This window comes from Amphiura filiformis, chromosome 20, assembly GCF_039555335.1.
Source record: "Amphiura filiformis chromosome 20, Afil_fr2py, whole genome shotgun sequence".
Lineage (NCBI taxonomy): Eukaryota > Metazoa > Echinodermata > Ophiuroidea > Amphilepidida > Amphiuridae > Amphiura > Amphiura filiformis.
The window spans coordinates 37807689-37829221 of NC_092647.1; the positions used below are offsets into that span (position 1 = coordinate 37807689).

The 21533-nt window shown below is 37.5% G+C and overlaps 2 protein-coding genes across 2 annotated transcripts in view; both read left to right on the forward strand.

The window, feature by feature from the left end:
* LOC140142298 (uncharacterized) overlaps positions 1-6452 on the forward strand; it is a 50922-nt gene extending 44470 nt beyond the window's left edge. Inside the window, exon 25 of the mRNA XM_072164267.1 lies at positions 203-6452. Coding sequence (XP_072020368.1) covers positions 203-327 — 125 coding nt within the window. The 3' untranslated portion in view covers positions 328-6452. The remainder of the gene's footprint in view (positions 1-202) is intronic.
* Positions 6453-7143: 691 nt separating this feature from the next.
* On the forward strand, positions 7144-20223 carry LOC140142806 (solute carrier family 49 member 4-like). Its single transcript, XM_072164811.1, has 12 exons — positions 7144-7789; positions 8438-8548; positions 9916-10006; positions 12718-12924; positions 13756-13799; positions 14931-15008; positions 15265-15394; positions 15811-15922; positions 16068-16135; positions 16553-16671; positions 17136-17318; positions 18964-20223. Exons 1-12 carry the CDS (start codon positions 7483-7485, stop codon positions 19086-19088), a joined length of 1575 nt encoding a protein of 524 aa, XP_072020912.1. The 5' UTR covers positions 7144-7482; the 3' UTR covers positions 19089-20223.
* The last annotated feature ends 1310 nt before the right edge of the window (positions 20224-21533 follow it).

Sequence of the window (21533 nt, forward strand, 5' to 3'; positions counted from 1 at the left end):
GGCTTTTTCGGAGATTGGCTTGATAATCTAAATCACTACTTGTCAAGATATAATATCTCGCCATCACATGAAATGGATGGCACTTAGATGCCTCCATAGATATGGTAGGTCACACTGTGGGTATTACCAACATGGCCAATAACGACTTGTTTCCCGTGTCACTGCTTCTGTCTTAATGTCTATTTCTGTGATACATCTACAGGTGTTATCTGGATGAACTACGCGGTACTTGGTGCAGTAGCAATCTGTATACCTATGCTTCTTGTGTATAAAGAGAGATATAATCGGTTGTCACAGGACACTGCGGCAGAAGAAAAATATGAATAATTCTTTCCACTTGTTTCATGAACCATGCATATCTCACAACTCATCCGGTGGAAGAGTATTCGATTCTGGGACAACCGTCCGAAAAATAACTGTATACCTGTAGTATAGTAGTTTATGTACGTTTTGAGACAGCAGCAGCAATAGCAGCAGCAGCAACAACAACAACGGCAGCAACAACAACAACAACGGCAACAACAACAAGTGCGTACATCAGGTTCATCAACTAGAATGACTTATTATTTTGTAAATTAAATCTAATACTGGAACTAAAATTTGCAGCTCACTTTGCTACGTTGCGACCGAAAGCATCGGACTTCATCAGGCATCCGATTGATGATGTTGTGATGACGTCAGATGTTGTGACGTCAGACGGCGAGGAATGTCTCGTAACGCCGGGTCCCATGCATGTGACAACTGGAAGCGGAGTCCCCCTTTTCTATTTATGGCGGGCTCCTCCACTCTCTCCCATATGGATTCTCTAACTCCTCTCTCGAATCACCTCTCCTCCTTATCTAAGATAATGGCTTCCTCCGGGTTGAAAAAGTGTTGAGTTTTCTTGTTACAGTGGTTATAAACAGCGGAGTTGTGTGCTTCGATGGAGCTAGGGCGCCTGTGTTGGTTCAAACGCGTAAAGATTGTTTTGTCTCGCCTACATAGGAGTCTCCACAGTCCGGGGCAGCACAGGTAATACCATAAACTAGATTGCACTGTTTATCTCTGGGGGGTTTGTCCTTGACATGCTTCCCCCGTAGGATGTTGGTAGGTTTGAAGCATGTACTGATGGGCTTGAAAGAGTTCTTGAGCCTTTCAGATAACCCAGCGATGTATGGGATGGTTACCTGTGTGCGATTGTCATAGTTTGCCTCTCCTGTGGTAGCTTTAACGGAGTCTTTGGTTTTGTTTGCTTTGGTAAACGCCCAACCGGGGTATCCACAATTTCCAAGGGCTTTCTGAAGGTGATCTTTTTCCTCCGGAATGTCCTCAGAATTGCTTATTACGGTGTCCGCACGGTATTGGAGGGTTCTGATCACGCCTAATTTGTGGATCAGCGGATGGTGTGAGTCAAATTGTAAATAGTGATCGGTATTCGTAGGTTTCCTACAAACCGTTGAGTTGAGGGTACCGTCACTGTTCAAATGTACCGAGCAGTCCAGAAATGCTAACTTATTGTCTACACATTCCTCCTGAGTGAATTTGATGTTCGGGTCAACTTGATTAATGAAATTAAAGAAGGACTTCGACTCGCTTTTGTCAATGATGATGAATGTGTCGTCAACAAAACGAAGTACCGGGGTAATTTACTCAGCACGTGTTGTTCAAATTTCTCCATGTAGAGATTGACCACAATTGGGGAAACGGCTGAGCCCATCGCGCACCCATATTGTTGGATGAAATACTTATTGTCGTACGAGAAATAAGTCGTTTTAAGGCAGATGGTGACAAGTTCAATAATTTGTTCCACGGTTAAGTCGGTGCGTTCACTCAAAGTGGCGTCTTCCGATAAGAAATCCTTCACAACCTTTATGGCGTCGTCCGGGGGGGATGGAAGTTAAAAGGGCGCTCACATCATATGAGGTAATGATCTCATTATTGGCCACTGTGGTATCGCGGATTTTCTTGACAAGATGGTGTGGAGATTTACCAACAAGCGGTCCTATTATCTTCGCTGCGTGTTTGGCTAAGTTATAGGTAACCGAGCCAATGCTACTAATTATTTGTCTAACTGGGATAGGATCTGGCTTGTGTATCTTAGGCAGGCCATAAAAAGCTGTACGCTCGGTTCGGTAGGGGGGTCAATCTAAATTTGAGATTGAGGTCAACAGCCCCAGCAGTGTGGATTTTGTTACGAGACATTCCTCGCCGTCTGACGTCACAACATCTGACGTCATCACAACATCATCAATCAGATGCCTGATGAAGTCCGATGCTTTTGAACGCAACGTAGCAAAGTGAGTTGCAAATTTTAGTTCCAGTATTAGATTTAATTTACAAAATAATGTTTTGAACTACTGGATGAATAATCTACACCAAGATAGAATGACTTATGGCATCGGTAGCATCTTTAAGACCAGTTGGTTACATTAAGAAATAACTACATTTGCAATAAACTCATATTCATATTCACACACAGTATGTGGGAAACTGTTCTAGCAGCAAATGTGTTGTCAGTGGACATCCCTACTAATATAGGTTAAGTTATATGCAACAAAAAACATGCCCTGCCCCCACTGCAGGACACAGTTACCCTAATATGTTTGCAAATTCATGGACATGTTGGAATGAACTTTGAATGTGCTCATATCACACAACTTGAGGTTCAGATGGTGACTCCCCAGCCGAAAACAATATGTGAAATAGGCCCATTGGTTAAGGGCTGGGGTATGACAGTATTTTTGTGGTACATGAGAGCACATCAGACATATCGAATTGCATTCTGAATGCGAAGAATGTCCTTTTGATATCAAATAATTTTGATTTTTTGAAATTCGCGATATAATACAAATTTTATAGCAAATGATTAACAATTTATATTTTTCATATTTAATTGAAAATTTTGACCTTTCGTATTGAAGATATGGATTTTATTCCAAAAACACCCAAAAAAAATTAGGTCTTTTTGGGAAAAAAATGTATATCTTCAATATGAAAGGTCAACATTTTTAATTGATCGTCGGCTTTTCATCCCAGCTACATACACTTAAGTACATATCATTAGATTTATAAAGTTTATTTCGAGGACTGTTAAATATCAAAAATTTTAAAATATCAAACTTTAATAATTTGTCATAAAATTTGTAATATATCCCGAATTTCAAAAATCTAAATTATTTGAAGGACATTCTTCGTATTCAGAATGCAATTCGATATGTCTGATGTGCTCTCATGTCCCACAAAAAAATACTGTTCAAACTCTCATACCAGAGCCCTTAAGCTCTATGTAACAAAATGTAAACTCAGATCTAAAACATCGGGCATGATTAAAGTAGTCCATTAGGGGTAACACGTTGTTCTTGATAGAATTTCAGGTCTTTTAAGAACACTAATCGCTTATCATAACAACACAAGCGGGGTGTGTCAGAACTCCGTCTGAAGGGATCGCTGTACATGTTTGAAAGAAGTCCTTAGTGTTATAATCTAGAATTTGGTTTAGGGTTTCGATTTAGGGTTACAAAATAGGGGTTCGGTTTTGGGAGAAGGGTTCCGTTTCCGGATTAGGGTTAGAATAAAGTTAAGTTTTCAGAATGGGTTTGGATTTAAAAATAGGATGACGGGTCCATAAGGGTTACGGTTAGGCAAATTATAAAATATTATTAAAAAATCCCGTTAATGAACCTTCCCCAGGGCTTCATCGCAATCTGCGGCTTCATTAGAAGCTTTGAAATAGTTTTTGAAAGTATAACAGCCCCAGCATTTAATCGATAGCAACATGTGACCTTTGAATGTGCCCATACTTCACGATCACATTGATCCAATTTCACGCATTCCTGCACCTCAATGGCAGCCATAGCTGGGTCCCCGTCGGCTCCATCTCTCCTAAAATGCGAAATGATGCGGCCTTCGAGGGAATTTTAAACTGCATTCTATCCCCCGTGTTACACGTAGACAAAAGAATTATGACAGTTTACAACACAAAAGAATCTAACATCGAATTTTAAGCGGCTTTAATCCACCCAATTGGGCAGTCACAACACCAGTTTGGTGCTGCGGGGACCCAGTAATGGCTGATCAAATCCTGACCATGACTTGGCTCGTTGGATTCTCGTCTATACTGGCCAACAGTCTGTCCGAGAGTAACGGTTTGGGAAAAAAACTACATTGTATATGTCTACCGGTGAGATGGTGATGGTTACGGCAATCTGATTTAATTTCAGAAGAAAAGACTAGATTACCATAAAAACGAAACAGTAGTCTCTGTAATCTATGTAATTTTTATATAGAATTTTTACCATCTTTTCAGTCTGCATTTTCACTAAAATCGAAAAATATTTTGGCGTATATAAATTTAAAATGCCTTCTAAACTAAACATCTACTAAAAAGTAATTATCCCCTTCATTATGAGATAATAACTAAAAATCTGTGCATCAAAATTTAAAATTGAAATAGCAGTTTAAACGCGGTTTTGTAAATTTTGACGCCTCATTTGTCTTAGTAGGCCAAAATTTGTTACCATGGTGACCCTTTGAATGAAAAAGACCTCATTCAAAAGTTGCACCTAAACCCATTGAAAATGTTGCTTTTGTTGCTAGAGTGCCTGATCGTCACTGGTCATCGCGGGTCATCCTTGACCAGTCATATAGAGAATGTAATGAATGGTACATTGACTTGAGTAGAACAAACTTTTGGCTATGACAAAACAATGAGGTATCAAAATTTGCAAAATTTCGGGTAAAGGGGATAATTACTTTTTGGTAGACGTTCAGATCAATTGTACCGCGACTGGGTATCACGAATCGCTATATAATCATCTATACGATGTACATTTAATATTCATATATTCTTTTATACATAGGATACTTCAGTTTTTCACAAAACATATTTCATTGAAAACCCTCCCACTCGGCTATTTCAAAAAAGGATTCAGGCTTCCTTATGAAACCTGCGCAATAAATTTAGGATACTTCAGTTTTTCACAAAACATATTTCATATTGCAAACCCTCCCACTCGGCTATTTCAAAAAGACAATCAGACTTCCTTGTGAAACCTGTCAATAAATTAGCATTAAATAAATTTTATTCTAAAAACATTTTTAGAAACAATTTCATTTTGGCGTATACTACTGTGGATTGTAAGTATTTATGTAATTGAACTAATTTGTCCTATTATCTAATCTGTACAGCTCCCACTATCTCACTGAAAGTTCGTGGCTCGTGATCACCCATAGTATTGATAATCATGTGATTAAGAAAATAATGCTAATAATATCACGACCTTTGACTTCAAAGGGTTACGTTGATACTGAGGTAGATCCTGTTTTGGTTTTGTTATGTGCGTTTGTGTTTTACTCTGAAACGTAATGTATGGTTCCAGATAATTTTGACAAGCATAATGGATGCATAATTGAAGACATAAGGTAAGCATGTATATGGATTTGTATGGTTATTGCCCGTTGATACGTCTAAGAAAAAGGTTGCGAAAAGGGATAACAAACTTTTTAACCTTTTAGGGGTGTAATCAATAACTGTTGGTGACGGGATAGCGCAAAAACAATCTGCCCCTCCTATGGCCCAGACTGTGATTCTACTTTACGAAAAATGAAACTATACATTGCAGAATTGCAGAACTTATATATAGCATTTGCAAATAAATTAATTACAGGCTCTGCAGCTTACACGCATCATTTGGTGAATAACTTTGTAATACGTGCCCAAGGGTATTATATATGTTGCAAAGATTTTGCGAAAAGTAGACGGTGGACGGTGGACGATTGAGTCAAGTTAGCTCAATCGTTAAGGCGTTCGACTATGGTGCGAGAGCGGGTTCAAACCATGGCGGTGCCTAGTATGCTCTCGTGGAAAATTGAGTTAGCTTGAAGTTCCCCTGGACAAGGAACTTACTGCTAATTGTCTCGTTGTAACCCGTACGAAACTCGGGAAGCTGATCCTGGTTGCGATGGTTATTTGTGGAATGTCTAGGGTGTGCGCTCTTGTAGCAGCAAAGTCCCTGATTTGTTGTTAAATGGTTTATGGAATGATGTGGGGCCGTAGTGATCAGCGACAACCTGTAAAGTGTGCTGACGCTTGTGGATCAACGTCTAGGCGTTGTGCCTGTGCGTAGCGCACTATAAATCACTGCGCTTTTATTCTTCACAAATTTGGACCTTGACCCCAAAAGCTCCGATTGGGATTTTTGGGACCTTTTAAAACTCAAATTGGGGGGATCCCTCCGGGGGGGGATCCCCACACCCCTGCGCACGAGCCTGACCTTAATTCTACTAGGACGCGCCTGTACCCACCCCGTAAGATTTTTCATCCGACATAAAAAAAAAAAGACTTTAGCTAATCGTAGATTCATTGTTTGTGCTCATTTTAGTCAGTATTAGTGATTCAATTTTACCCGGCATCTTAACCCGGGTAGGATCGACCATCAAATATGACCATGGTGCGGCCCAACACTGGTTTCGATTGTGAGTATATACATTGATAACAGATCCAATGTTCACTCTGTAGGAAGTCATAATAATATCATATCCTGTATCGTTCTATAACAATTACTGAAAATGTTATGAATGATATAATTGATATCTTAAACATTATTTGTCTTTTCAACGTGAAAAATAATTCTTTTGGGCCTAGCTATGACATGATCGTAATTTTACGTTTACATGTAGGCATTATAATAGAGTTGCTGAAATAGATTCAGACGAGAGATGTCGCCTTTTCAGTTGCATCGAGTCACGTGGTATATCAAGGGTATATAAGCCGGTGCGCCCGATCATTCAGTGCATTCAGCGCAAATAGCCATAGTAGCTGAAGGCGCCATTAAACTCAAAGAAAGAACATTCAGTGCATTGTCCGGCAAGGCCCGTAGAGCTGGCACAGAATAACTACACACTGGTAACAAAAGTTATGTATATTATAGGGGCAAGGAATTCAGTTACTTCACTGAAATATCAGTGATTCAAGACAAGTGGTTCATTATATACAGCAAATTGAACAAAACAAACGGCATTTGAGAGCTAAGACTATGCCCTTGACGTTGATATAAGCATCATGTCACAACGGTATTTTCTAATTGCCATAGAGGGCGCATTTCACTTACACAATTTTTTTTTAAACAGGCTGTATGTTAAGACATGAGGTACCTCTTTTCTTACCATAAATAACGTACCGCTTGTCTTGAGAAACTGAAATTCCAGTGTAGTAACTGGATTCCTTGCCCCTATAATATACATAACTTTTGTTACCAGTGTGTTATTATGTCTTGGAAAAAAATGCAAAAATAGGGGTGTAGTACCATCTTAAAGCTCTATAACTAAGTGAAATTATAAGTCTGGGATATTTGATTTGCTTTTCCAATGTTTAAATCTGTAAATATGATTTTATGTTTTAAAAACCAGGTTTGCAGTCTCAATGTGTATATCATTGTTGAGCGCAGATGTTGGTCGCGCTTTTGTTTATTCTCAATGTGACTTCAAGTCTGGCATAGTACCAAAATGACGGATCTTACAAAACGACTGGAGAATGAACCACTCCTCTCACCAGATCTTTCACCGAATATTAATTCGGTGAATGATGGGTACCAATCCACATTAACATCAAACAATAACAGAGATGCATATGATATACAAGACTCTTACGATTCTTTCCCATCAATGGAACCAAATGGAAGTGTGAACAGTGAAAAAATAGAGGAAGTTTATCGGACTTACTGGAGCAGATGGTATATATTGATTTTGTTTTCATTGGTGGCCTTTACGCAATCTGGAACGTGGAACACGTGGGGACCAATAGCTGACACCAGTAAGTATACGCCATTATATCTGACGTTCGAAGTAAATTTATATACAGAGTTCTGTGTGTTGCAGTACATGGCTCTATACCTGAGGAGCCCGCTGTGACAGGCGCACCCGAGCAGACGTCAGGGAGCAGACGACATTTGACCACAATATTGATCATGTTTATTGACCATACTTCTGTCGGGTCGGGTAGAAGTATAATCATTCTGGTTGTAAAATGTCCTTGGTACCTGTAAGATATGACTTCGACTCAAGTTCTGAAGGATAATCGAACACATGCCTACCAGTAAAATATGACCACCAGACAGCAAACCTTTTATTCAGACATGTTAAATCGCAACCAGCTGATGACTTCACGGCAACCCGGGAAGGCAACTTTCTAGTGACAGTCGCTAGCCGACTGATGTTCTGGTGGCAATTGTTCTGACCCATCATGGCAATCGCCACCAGAATATCAGTCGCCTGAAGGTGTCCCTTGGATAAGATACGATGCCGTAGCCACTCCAATAAAAAGATGAGTACTGGCGAATAGACTTATTTATTTCCAAACCGAACACACCAACATCAATATTAGGAAACGGGAACCTCGTTGAAATGATTTTTAATCTGCATGCCAATTGTTAAAATTACGACTTTTCTTTCTATTTTAAAGCAAAAGCAGTGCTTGGATGGACTGATGCAGATATTGCTCTTTTGACCAATTGGGGTCCTATCACATACGTAATATCTGCGCCGTTCTTCTCCTGGGTTATGGATGTAAAAGGTAATTAAGTATTATATCAGGCATATCCCAAAAAGTCATATCCTTATCCGTGCCTTTGTTCTTGTGGACTATTCGTGTTATGGTAACTGAAAAGTGGGAACACCCCATTTGTCCGAAGGGTCATTAGTGCGACATAGGGTTTAGGGCATTTTAGGTATAAGGATCAGGGTTAGGGATAAAGGAAGTGCTAGGGTTAACATAAGGGTTAGTGTTAGGAATGAGGTTAGACTAGGGTTATCATGGTTATGCTCTTGCACGGTTAAGGATAGAGTCCGGGTTATGTTTAGGATTAGGGCTACGGTTATGGGTTAGGGTGAAGTTTATGATTGGTTTAGGATTAGGATAAGAATTTGAATGTCCTTATATCCTTGGTCGATCGAGACCTAACATAATAATTTATTCTAGCTGTTTAGCTGTTAAGTGCCTTATTTAGCCCGGTATAGTATAAAGCTGCGTATAAAGTAGCAAGTTGGTAGTTTGGAGCCATCCAGGCTAACTGAGTTAATGGCTTTGTTTGACGTGCACCTTTGTAAGCCAGAAGTATGTCTGTATGTCTGGCGATTGGGGGTCATGGCGTTTCTAAAATACCAACTTGCGACTTTACGATCATTGCGTGGTGGCAGGTCACATATTTTGGTAACAGACCGAATATTACGAGCTGTCGGAGATTTTTAACGCAAGCGAATGCCTGCAACCAACACTATCCTTGAATGTCAGTCAAGTATTTGTATTTTGAGTAGTTCTCCTGCGTCATTGTTGTAACTCGTAAAAATACAATTCGGGCAACATAGAAATGTAGTAGTAATAATAGTAATTACATTCATGCTTCATTACTACTTTAAAACGGTCTCTCATTTCTTGCTATCAGGTCAGCTTTATGTCGGCACTCTAATTTTTTGGTACATTATTTAGTTTACCATCAGTTTTATATTTTCCAATTATGTATCATTTCACTCCAAATTGTGTGCCCAGTGCATGGACAGCCTTGTGGCTATAACTGCTTGCTTTCACTATCTCGTCCATAGGCACTCAGTGCACGATTTTGAGTGAAAATTGTACCGAGCGTATTTTATTTTTTGGTTAAATGTTGTATGTTGTAACTTTAGGCCGAGGGCACTGCACCTCACGCTCTGCGTTTAGCAGTGTCCTCATCCATCTCATTGACGTTTTTCATAAAAAATAGTTGCTTTTTCCATTATATTATTGTATATAAAATACATCATTATTGTATCTCATTGTATCATAATTATATTGTTGTATAATGAATGGATGAAATAAATTGATTGATTGATTGATTGATGCAAAATTCGCTCCTCATTATAGCCTCTTAATATCTGTATTGTATTGTATTGATATATTTTTTGCAGGATTGAAGATGTCAATGTTAATGGCTTCAACTCTTGAAATGATTGGAGTAGCAATACGTTGCATACCAGTTCCCCTGAAATATTTGAAATGGTATGTTGATGTCTCAAGTATCATCACTGCTGAAATTCTAGCAATTTGTTTTTCATTGTCGAATTGCCGGCATTTCGGCAAGTTAGGTTGTGAGTTGTGAGAAATGACGTATAGTGACCATTATAATTGAAGACCGAATTAAAAAGACTAGTTTGCGTCTGATGTCCGGGCAACGGCGCGGTGGTTGCTGACATACGCAGTACTGCATTTTTGGTCTGGTTGACAGGACGTCAGATGCAAACTAATCTTGTGTTGTACAATATTTATATAATATTGAATGGCCTTGAGTGTGATACAAGACTTGCACGAGATATAAAAATATTGCACGAGTCGAAGACGAGAAATTTAAGCTTACCTAGCCACCGGGCCTAACCAATGCGTAATTGTAATTATGTAAGCTTACCTTTTGACCTTCTTGTTTTCTGCTCTTTCCTTCCCCAAAGACAAATTCGGAAAATATACAGGTTTCTTTGAAGATGTAGATTATATTTCCTAGGTTATTCATCATCCAAAATTGCCGTATAAAAATTAAGTTTGTGGTTTTACTTGTTTATAAAATTTCCTGTGAGCCGGTACGGTGGCCGTGTTGTTGTGTTGTTGTATTGTGATGCGTGTTGGTGCTGTCAGGTGCCCTGACCATGGTGACGCGCGATGACGTACGCGATACGCATACAATATTAAAAACAATATTGTAATGCATCCAGGTATTTTGCAAAAACTATACAATATCTAGTTTTGTTGTATCCCTCAATAACACGTATTATTATTTATATCAGATTTTTGAGGGATACAACAAAACTATACAATATCTAGTTTTGTTGTATCCCTCAAAAATCTGATATAAATAATAATACGTGTTATCGAGGTGTTGGTCATTTTGTAAATATTTTATTTGAATCTTAGGAGTATGAACATAGGTCATGTGTTTATAGGATTGGCAGGACCGGTTGTAAATGCAGGAGGTCCGGTTATTTCGTCAATCTGGTTTCCTGCTCACATGCGCACAACAACTACAGCAATTGCCTCGGATGGTGGAGCCATAGGAATTGCATTTTCTTTTCTGATCGGGCCACTTATTGTATCGAAATTCTCGGCCGTAAACAGCACTAAGTATGTACAAAGCAACATTTTAGCCAGGAATACACGGTGTGCAAAACGCTGGGTTTTAAACACAAGTCAATCATTGCAGACCAAATACATTCATGCAACATTTAATTCGTCTTTAATATACTGTTTTCCCTTTGTACAGACGCTCTGACAAGGGGCAAACATTGCAAAATCGTCATGCATGTTGAGAATTTAACCGGGGAATTTAAGCCCGTAACAAAGCAAATCAACATGCGGTATAGGACACGCGACACGTGACGTTCGAGGATGGCGAAAATACAAGGCTGACAGCCACATTCAAAATAGACGGTTAGCATTATAAATTGAATAACATATTTACAGTGGGGTACTTTGTAGTACCCCAACGGTTTTAGAGTAAGATCATTTTGCTTTGACACCACACAACAAATTTAGAATTGTTTGTGAAGATTTCATAATTATATGTTAATCCAATGGCGCTGTCATAAATGGCGATATCGCATCCGCCGCCACCTGCAAATCAGTTCACAATACGATGCGCCTCCAGCGGTTGCTAGGGAGAGGTAAAAATACGTAGTGCATCGCGGCAAAAAGTCGACATCCAAAGCCCGCGTAATACAAAATACAATACAGGAACATTATCTCATTGTGGATTTAAATGTCAATATAATTATTAATGATGTTACACGCGACGCGCGAATGCACACTAAAGCAACTATTTTAAAGTTGCTATAAATTATTAAAACAATCCATTTTCTATCTATTGATCACACGGAATCCTTCGTGGAACTATTTTCAACATTATTATTATCACATACGAAAGATTAAAATTTTCAAATGATGGCCAGCTTTTCCTCCCAGCTACATAGACTTTAAAGTACATAGTTTTACTTCGAGGACTGTTGAATGTCAAAAATATCAATTTTTAATAATTTGCCATAAAATTTGTATCGCGAATTTTAAAAAAAGATCAAAATTATTTCATATCAGAAGGACATTTCTCGTATTCAGAATGCAATTTGATGTGTCTGAAGTGCTCTCATGTCCCACAAAAAATACTGTGCAAACGTTGCTATCCGATTTTTAAGGTAGTACTTATGCTATATTATCTGCACTGTCTGTGTAGATAACTTAGATTCAAGTTTTGCCAGTTTCCATGCCTACTTTTGACGAATTCTCTCAAGTAAAAGTCAAGTCTACTCTACTCTATTCTACTCTACTCTACTCTACTCTACTTTCAATTAAAACAACAACTTTCATTTTATCCGCACTGATTTTGTTACTTATTTTGAAATAACAAACTCATTTGAAACCATTTAAAACTAGAAATTCAATCTTCTTTGGCTCTCACCCAAAGCCTTAGGACCGGATTCCTTTTAACAAAAAAAGGTCATTTATTCACTCCCTATGCCTCCTGCTATAGGTCCACGGTCCATCTCTCACCCAATGACCTCATATTTTATACAATTTGCTCTCATCGAATGTCATGCCAAAAATCATACTCTCAATGACCCCATATTTTTTTATATTTTGCTCTCATCGAATTGCCCTTACTGTGAAAGTGTCAGCCCTACACCTATATCAATTTTATATTGAAATAATACAAATGCTTTCTCCGTCTGCAGGGTGATGAATGCAGGACATGTATTCATCGGGTTGGCTGGTCCGGTTCTCATGGCTTGTCCTCCGCTCGTCTCTGCCACCTGGTTTCCACCTCATCAACGTACCACTTCCACAGCATATCTCACAGCTATGGCTTATATGGGTGTTGCCTGTTCATTTTTGATTGGTCCACTAATTGTTTCCAATGTGCACATTTTAAATAGCACAGCGTAAGTGCACTACTTTTACTTCATCATGTTAATATAATTGTTATTCAAACAGTATTTTAGCCAGAATTTTTTAGGCAACTTTCAAGAGGGGCAAAATGTGACGAAACTTGTCAAAATTGGCTAAAAGTACAAAAAAGGGCATCAAATTCTTAAATATCAGGGCAGCCAGCATACCACAGGAGCCAAGAGGGGAGACCTCCCACCGGAGTGGGATGCAGCCTTCCCCTCTTGGCTATGCCACAGTATACAAGACAATCCAATGCAAAATGCAAATAAACATGATATTATGCAACATTCTATGCTGATAAATATTCAAGAATAATATCGCTCATTTTCCATATTTTGGAAGCAAAATATATAATTTTAAACTTGTAAATGATTAATTTGAGTATCAGATTGGGTATGATACAATATATCCATTTTCTATTATCTTTGCACACCGTGTTTATATTCATTCATCATTCATTTATTTATATTCCATTCGTAAAACAGGAAACTAAATGCACACCGTGTTTATATTCATTCATCATTCATTTATTTATATTCCATTCGTAAAACAGGAAACTAAATATAAGTTTTGTAGTTTTATTTTACATGTTTTAAGATTCGAAAAAAATACGTTTTATATTTTAAAGCAAATATAATAAGACAGGCCAAGCAACGTTTTCAATCATTTATTACCAGATTGGTATTGCAAAGATTAACATGTTATTAACATTATCATATTAGTAACAATTGGTTATTATCATTATGATAATTATTGAAAAAATACAACTTTAGGCTATTTGGAATTCACCGTGACTTCTCTTTTCTTCTATTATTTTCATATAGCATAGTGCCCATTGTAAACGAAAGTATATACGACTTATATGAAGGTAAGACATTTTTTATTTGCATAACGTAGACGCTCATACACACCCTGTACACACCAACCCCCACACATGAATTCTATCGTACACTTTAACCCCACCTCATTATGATACACCCCGCTCACCCCCCCATATACATGATACACTCCACTGCTCATACACACCCCCATCCACCATTTCGCATTATATATACAACAGTCTTATTATTAAATTGTGGGATAGGCTTTTACGACGGGAATTAACAATAACAATTAGTGAGTCGGACAAGTTTAGAACTGTCAAGCTTTCGTCAGGAGCAGCAGTGGCGTAGCGACGGGGGTGGGCAGTGTGGGCACGTGCATCGATTCTGCGCCCCTCCTAGCGATGATAGTCAATATTTTTGCGCCTTTAAATTCAGCAGATAGGCGAGGTCTGCTTGTTTTCTGTTGACAAGGGGCAGTCTTCAGTGAACAGCTCTTTTCAGAGCCACCAAACCTTTAAAATTAGCAGATAGGCGAGGTCTGCTTGTTTTTTATATTCAAGGGGCAGTCTTCAGTAAACGGCTCTTTTCAGAGCCACCAAAAGCTTTAAGATTAGCAGATAGGCGAGATCTGCGTGTTGACAAGGACAGTCTTCAGTGAACGACTCTTTTCAGAGCCATCAGTAGGCAAGGGACGGCCTACATGTCTTATTCTTAGGTAGTTTGTCCTGAAGAAGTCAGAGCTACTCCTGACGAAAGCTTGACAGTTCTAAACTTGTCTGACAGCGAACCCGCTAAAAACCCTCTAGTAATAGTCTTATTATTCATGTAAAATTGTGTACAAACTACAACCACCCAGTCAAGTATCGATAATTCTTACAAAAATGTTTAACCAGCAAACGGTAAGCTAATGTTTTACATGTACTGCATACAATTATGCATATCTACAAACATTAACAAACATACACTAACAACGAGATCCAGTTCCCGGTGCCCTAGCCTATCATCTCTACCACATATCTCGCTATGCTTGAGAACCATCTTATTAATAGCACCACTCATAATAACTATATGCACGAAAAAATTAACAATCCCGGTTTATAACCTTAGGTGTAAGTATATAGACCGGCCTTAACTTCACTGATCTAATGATAGCTAATAATTTCTTTCTTTTGAAGGAAGTCAACCAAATACAACAATTATACCAAGTGTTAAACATAACCATCTACAAGAAATAAATCTACTTATGTACATAGGTAAGTGTTCATTAACAGTTAATTAATAGGTGTGTCTCATTAAACCCAAGTGGTTTTATGAGACACACCTAAATATAGTAGAAACATTTTTAAATGATCTTTGCAGGGTTCTATGTATCTTGTGGTATTTGCCTCATAAATGCAGTGTGGATTCATTTGGTTTTACTCACATTATCTCACCACATTATTGACAAAAATATCTCATCTTCCTCTGCTGGATTCATATACCCAAATAATGACACCTTTTGATATTCAGAAGCGGGATTTATGGCAATTTTGTTCATCATGACGTGGGTTTATTTCCCTGCCAAACCTCCAACACCACCTAGTGCATCAGCCGAAACAAAACGAGAGGACTTTCTAGAAGGAGCCAAAATTTTATTCACGTGAGTATTATTTATGATTGCCCGATACCCGCCGTCGTAGTGACGTCAAAATCGATCGTTGCCAGGTCAACTGGTTGACGCTATCTGTTTTCGGAACCACGATCAAAATAATCACAATACAAAGTCAATGTGTTGCTAACATGTGTGCAAACTAAGAGTGTACCACTAACTAATGTATGGCGTATTCACTACGACGACGAATTCGTCAAGACTTCTACATAGAGACGAATAATGTATAAAATACTTTACCCATACATGGACTCGTCATGTCGCCCTCTATAGTGATGGAACCGGGACGGGAGCGTTCGATAAGTGTGTGTTTGTCGTTTAATTTGTAATCTTAGCTTCCTACGTCACCATATCACCGGTAAAGTAATGATGATTATTTTAAATCTTTTATTTACATTTCCATGTAGGAGTACCCAGTTCTGGCTTCCAGCTTTATGCTACAGCATTAGTTCAGGAGTTTACAATGTGTGGGGGACTCAACTAGACACCATATTTTACAATACAGTCGGTGTGGGCCAGGTATTATTAAAAACAATTTTCAATAATTGCTCTCTGCATTGAATTGTGTGGGTCGTGTATTGATTTTGAAAGTAAATTAACAGCATTTTGTTTTTCTGTTGGGCTATAACAATAACGAATTTAAATATTGGTGTTTATATCGAAGGGAATTGCTGGGTGGATAGGATTTTACTCGAATATCGCCGGAGTAGTCGGAAGTCTTGTTTTGGCAAGGTAAGTACAAATTTCGCATGTATACGGAAACTTGAATACCATTGTTTGAAACATGGACATCTTGTGTAAGTCTTGAAGAAAGTATTTAAAACTCTTGAACACGCAAGTGCCTCTACTAAGTTCCTCCAATCAGCGTCTCCTAATAATGGAAACTTCAAAAGCCAGTTTTAGCGGTGCTGCACCATAGACCTTATCGAATAAACCAACCGGAATGGTATAGCAAATGAAATGAAAGCCATGGGGACACTTCTAAGGCGACAGAAGGACAGGTCTCCAGTTCGATTCTACAACTATTCATACATATCACCTGTTTTATTGTGTTATTATCGAATTGTAGTACTTTACGGAAGTCAGACCGCTATTATAGTTTCAGTTGAAATGGTCACCGAGTGTAAAATTGTTGTATTTATATTACAGATTCGTTGATCTGTTAGGCGGTAAAATGAAACTTGTACTTCTCTTGCTAACTTCTTGTGGAATTGGTTGTGTTGTTTGGATAATACTAATATGCGAGGAAGTAATCGTTTTTAATTTACGTAAGTTTGACAGAATCGTCAAATATTATATATTTTTATAGCAGCAATAAGGACGATGTAGAATTTGTTCTCTGAAGCTCAAATATAAATGAAAGACTGGGGTTCCTTGCATACTGATTTACATGGAAATGTTTTAACAAAAGCTTTGTTTTTAATAATGTAAGCCAATTACGCGCTGCTTCAAAGTGCCTTACTTTATATGTATTTCATACATGTCCCTTAAAGTCACCATACACTGTTACATCATGACCAACAGACATTCAGTATGTAACAGAATGCCTCATCTTTATTGGCCATACATGCAGCGTACATGTCCCTTGTAAGTCATCATAAGTTCCACCATGCTATGAGGTAACTGAAGTACACTCATTCTTAAGCTTTTGTGATGCGGATCATAACTTGACCAAGTTACGTTTAACGGATCTGACTTTCCATCAATAAGAATTATTTTTTTGCCATTCCAGCCAGCCTGTACGTGTCCATAATTTCATTAGCTGTCATCGTTAATTCTACTATTCCGCTATATTTTGAGATAACTGTAGAAGGCACCTATCCTGTAGCAGAAGGTATTACTGCAATGATCATGACCTGGTTGAATAACTTATATGGGCTTATATTTCTACTTATTATGTTAAGCCCATCAATAGGTAAGGGTAGTCGTAAAATGAAATTTCGTATAGCCTTATATCCATAATGATTATTCCTGGCGTTAAAATGGAAAAGGTTTAATTTCAACTAGTTAAAGTCTAAAATATACAACGCAGTGATTCCGTAACAAATATTGAACACTTTTAAACTAGATTTGCAATGGAAATAGGAGTTAATATGTTGCCGGGATCTGTTGGTTCTATGTCGGATTTGACCATATCCCCTGCTGATCAACACCCGAGATCAACATGACCAATAATATAATAAGTTGTAACCCAGTCTCTCTACTAAAGTGCTCATATGAAGCACTTTACAAAGTTCTTAAAGTGCTAATACTGAGCACGTTAGTTCAGTGTATATAATTGTTAAGTTAAAGCATCCAGGGGGTGTGGCGGAGTTAGAGGACGCAAAAATGAGGCAAACTTCAAAAAAGCAATAGTCATCAAGGTTTCCCACAGTGATAAAAAGAAACGAGAGCGGTAAATTAGCCCCCGGTAGAGGGCAGTGTCTGAAAAATGAGGGGAAACTTGTTGGGTAAATATAAAAAAATATAAAAATATGTAATGGGCGTGACCGGCTAGCTGTCTCTGTATGAAACCCAGCAAACACAAAACGTTTTCGACATCATTCGCAAAAGGTTATAAAAGGTTGTCAGAAAAAAATGTCGGGTTATATAAAGGGTATATTAAGAGTATAAAACGTATTCATAACCTTAAAAAACATTTTGTGATAATCTACTGCTCAGCAAACAAAAATGTTTTACAGAAAACGTTTAAATGTCGGGTTATATAAAGGGTATAAAAACGTTTTAATAACATTCCAAAAACATTCTTTCAAACTTGATACAAAACATTCTAAACAGAATGTTATTTTGGGTTTGAAAAATATTTTGCAAAAAATGTTTGCCCAAAATATTTTCAATAACGTTTTAAAAACGTTTTCATGACCTTTACATAACCCGACATTTAAATGTTATTAAAAGGTTTTGAAAAAAACATTTTAAGAACATTTCTGTGTTTCCTGAGTTCAAATATTTTAACATAATGTTATTTAAGTATTGACACAATATTTGGCAAAAATGTTTGCAAAAATTGTTTACAATAACATTTTTTGAAAACATTTACAAATATTGTTGTAGTGTGTTTTCATACAAAACGTTTTAAAACGTTATCATGACCTTTATATAACCCGACATTTTAATGTTATTAAAACGTTTTTACCTAAACCAAAAGCCAAAATATAACTTATTTAAAACGTTTTTTGTGTTTGCTGGGAAGGCGTGACAGATTCACCTTGCTTTCATATCCTGCGGAGCTCTTCTATAGTGGGAACTCCATTAGTTGGAAGTCGTCGGCCTCAGCCCTGCGGTCGGACTTGCGGCATTTATGTTTGTTTTTAAGCCTCCATTTAAAAAAAAAATTTACAAAACCTTGCGTAAGCATAACGCAACCTTAAATAACACTGAAAACCAACAGATGACGGTATCACTTAATGTGCTGAATATCAGCACTCTAAGACTGTTGTATAGTGCTTAATGTTAGCACTTTAATAGAGAGACTGGGTTGGTATTATCACAGGTATTATCAACGTGGCCAATAACTTTCTTGGGTTAATACTTCTGTATTAATGTCTATTCCTTTTTAGGTGTTCTGTGGACGAACTACGCGGTCCTTGGTGCAGTAGCAATCTGTATACCTATGCTTCTTGTGTATAAAGAGAGATATAATCGATTGTCACAGGACACTGCGGCAGAAGAGAAATATAAATAATTCTCTTCACTTTCTTCATGAACAATGCATGTCTCACAACTAACCCCGTGAAAGAGTATTCGATTCTGGAACTACAACAAGGATAATATAATAATACAGTGCCTACATCAGGTTCGTCAACTAGAATAACTTATGACATCGGTAGCATCTTGTGTTTAAGACCAGTTGGGTGAATTTGGGTGTTTACATAAGAAATTACCATATTTGCAAGGTCCATTTTGTTTTTAAATTAAACTGTATTTTCTAGACATTTTGAACGATTTAATATCATTTTGACAAATCTAATCGTAAACAAAATTAGTATGCATTATACTATTCCATACTAATAGGTTAAGTTTTAAGTATGAAAAAAACATGCCCATATGCAGGACACAGTTACCGTTGTGTTTGTAAAGTCATGGACATGATGGAATGAACTTTGGATGTGCTCATTCACATAACTTCAGGTCACATTGAGATATGAAATTTAGACAAAACACGGAAGTAGTGGACTGGATATCGGATCCACTACTTAAAATATTGGACCTACCCATCCTCTATCACACAATAGAGGATAACAAAGACAAAAAATTTATAGTTTATTCACATTCTTACTTTTTCAATATATTAATATATAGATAAAGATTTTGAAGAAATTTGATCGTACAAAACAATTTTAGCACCGCCATTTGAAACTAACATACCCTATCAAAATAATCGGCACGTCCACCATGACGGCCTGGTAGAAAACAACCGAAATCATGCGGTTGTCCAGTCAGCATGGTCAGATTTGTGTTGTCAAGCTAGACCACGCCCAATAAAAATATCGAATGGATGGAGGTTGTACTTCGGCTCACAGTGTTTTGGTCTACATCCGCTAGTTCTAAGGTTCGTTAGTCTCAAGGTTTGCTTGTCTTAACATGCTTAAGGTTCGCTAGTCCTAAGGTTCGCTAGTCCCAAAAAGTTTGCTTGTAGCGTAACCCTAACCATTACCCAACCATTTCCTACCTCAATCTACCCTAAACCTTACCTGAAGTCCCGAACCTTGGGATTTTACCCAACAACCAAGAAACACTAGAAGTAACAGAATAGAACACAAGAGTGCAAATAGAATAATTTAAACCACTACATATATACTTTATTATTGTAATATCTTACGACATTAAATATTATAAAAAAAGTATTGAATTGCTTGGTTTTGTTCATTTCTTTTCTTTGTTTTTCATATTACCTTCTTTTGATATGAAGTCAGCGTTTTGATGATTAATATTTCAATAATGATCAAAGACAGGAAATTAAATTAAAAAAAGTGCCAAAAGGTTCTGAGTTTTCTTAGAATTTTCTTAGAAATGTAAGAATCCTTCCGAGAATCTATAAAACATTTCTTTCCTTATAGAACCAGACGTTTCTTTCACGGTTCCTTGTCAGATCACGAAAGACAAAAAAGACACTCTGGTACCTTTTAGATTGGCTTTTATAGAGTGCTCAAGTCTCATATCTTTATGGATATCAAACATTTGCTAACTCCTAATCAATAAGAATAGATATAAAACTGGCAAGTGTAAAGGTAATAATTTAAATATGTATTTCCAATATTTACAGAATCATTGTCATTGTTATTATCATCATCATCATCACCATCGTCGTCGTCGTTTGTCACCCTATTGTCTGTCCAATTAACTTAGACACCCAGTTTTTGTTGCTTATTTGAAAAAATATCCACTTTCAAGGAAAGTCATGAAAGAAAAGTGTTAACATTCGCTGAGACCTAACGGGATTTTTGTGTTTCCAAAGCATTGAGTGAGAGTTTACCAGAAATTCTATTGAAATTGGAAGGTTTTTCTCAACACTTTAAAAATAATCCGGTAGAAGTTGGGTACCATTATTTTGGAAGGTCTCATTATACAGATTTGTAGGTATTGTGATTTTGGATAGTGAATGGGTGAATAGTAAATTAATTATACTCCTCACCAAAAACATTTTATAAAAATGAAAAATATAATTCAGTTCATAAAATGCAGACAGTGTTTCTTATTGGTATATTTATTCTTAGTGTATTAACGCAGTGATCCCAGTTGTCCCTCAACCAATTAATACAATTCGGCGCGGTATTTGAATCTTGTTCTGTGCATGCTTTTGGCTTGGCCCAATTCCAAGAAAATACAAATTGTATGCCCTATGAATGTTCTGATGTTATTGGTGAGGAGTATAATTCACAATACACTCCAGACGCACAGTAACTTGCCCTATCATTTGTTATAATGCACCAACTGTGACATCTTTTGAGTTATAGAGGTTGTGCATGAAATTATTGATTGGCTCCAAACAAAGGATTTGAACCGGTGTCCTTCACCGAAATCCACAGTCCATTCAATCAAATATTGTCATCAACCTATTTGATCGTAGTGTATTTGTGCGTGTGAGACGACCTCTCGCGGTGATTGCAAACATGCTTTTGTTGAATGC

Excerpts from the sequence above, each read along its gene's own strand:
- LOC140142806 (XM_072164811.1), top strand. The coding sequence starts at position 7,483 with ATGACGGATCTTACAAAACGACTGGAGAATGAACCACTCCTCTCACCA. Across the intron at positions 13,800-14,930 it reads TATATACGACTTATATGAAG|GAAGTCAACCAAATACAACA; the intron begins GTAAGACATTTT and ends TTTCTTTTGAAG. Across the intron at positions 15,009-15,264 it reads AAATCTACTTATGTACATAG|AAGCGGGATTTATGGCAATT; the intron begins GTAAGTGTTCAT and ends TTTGATATTCAG.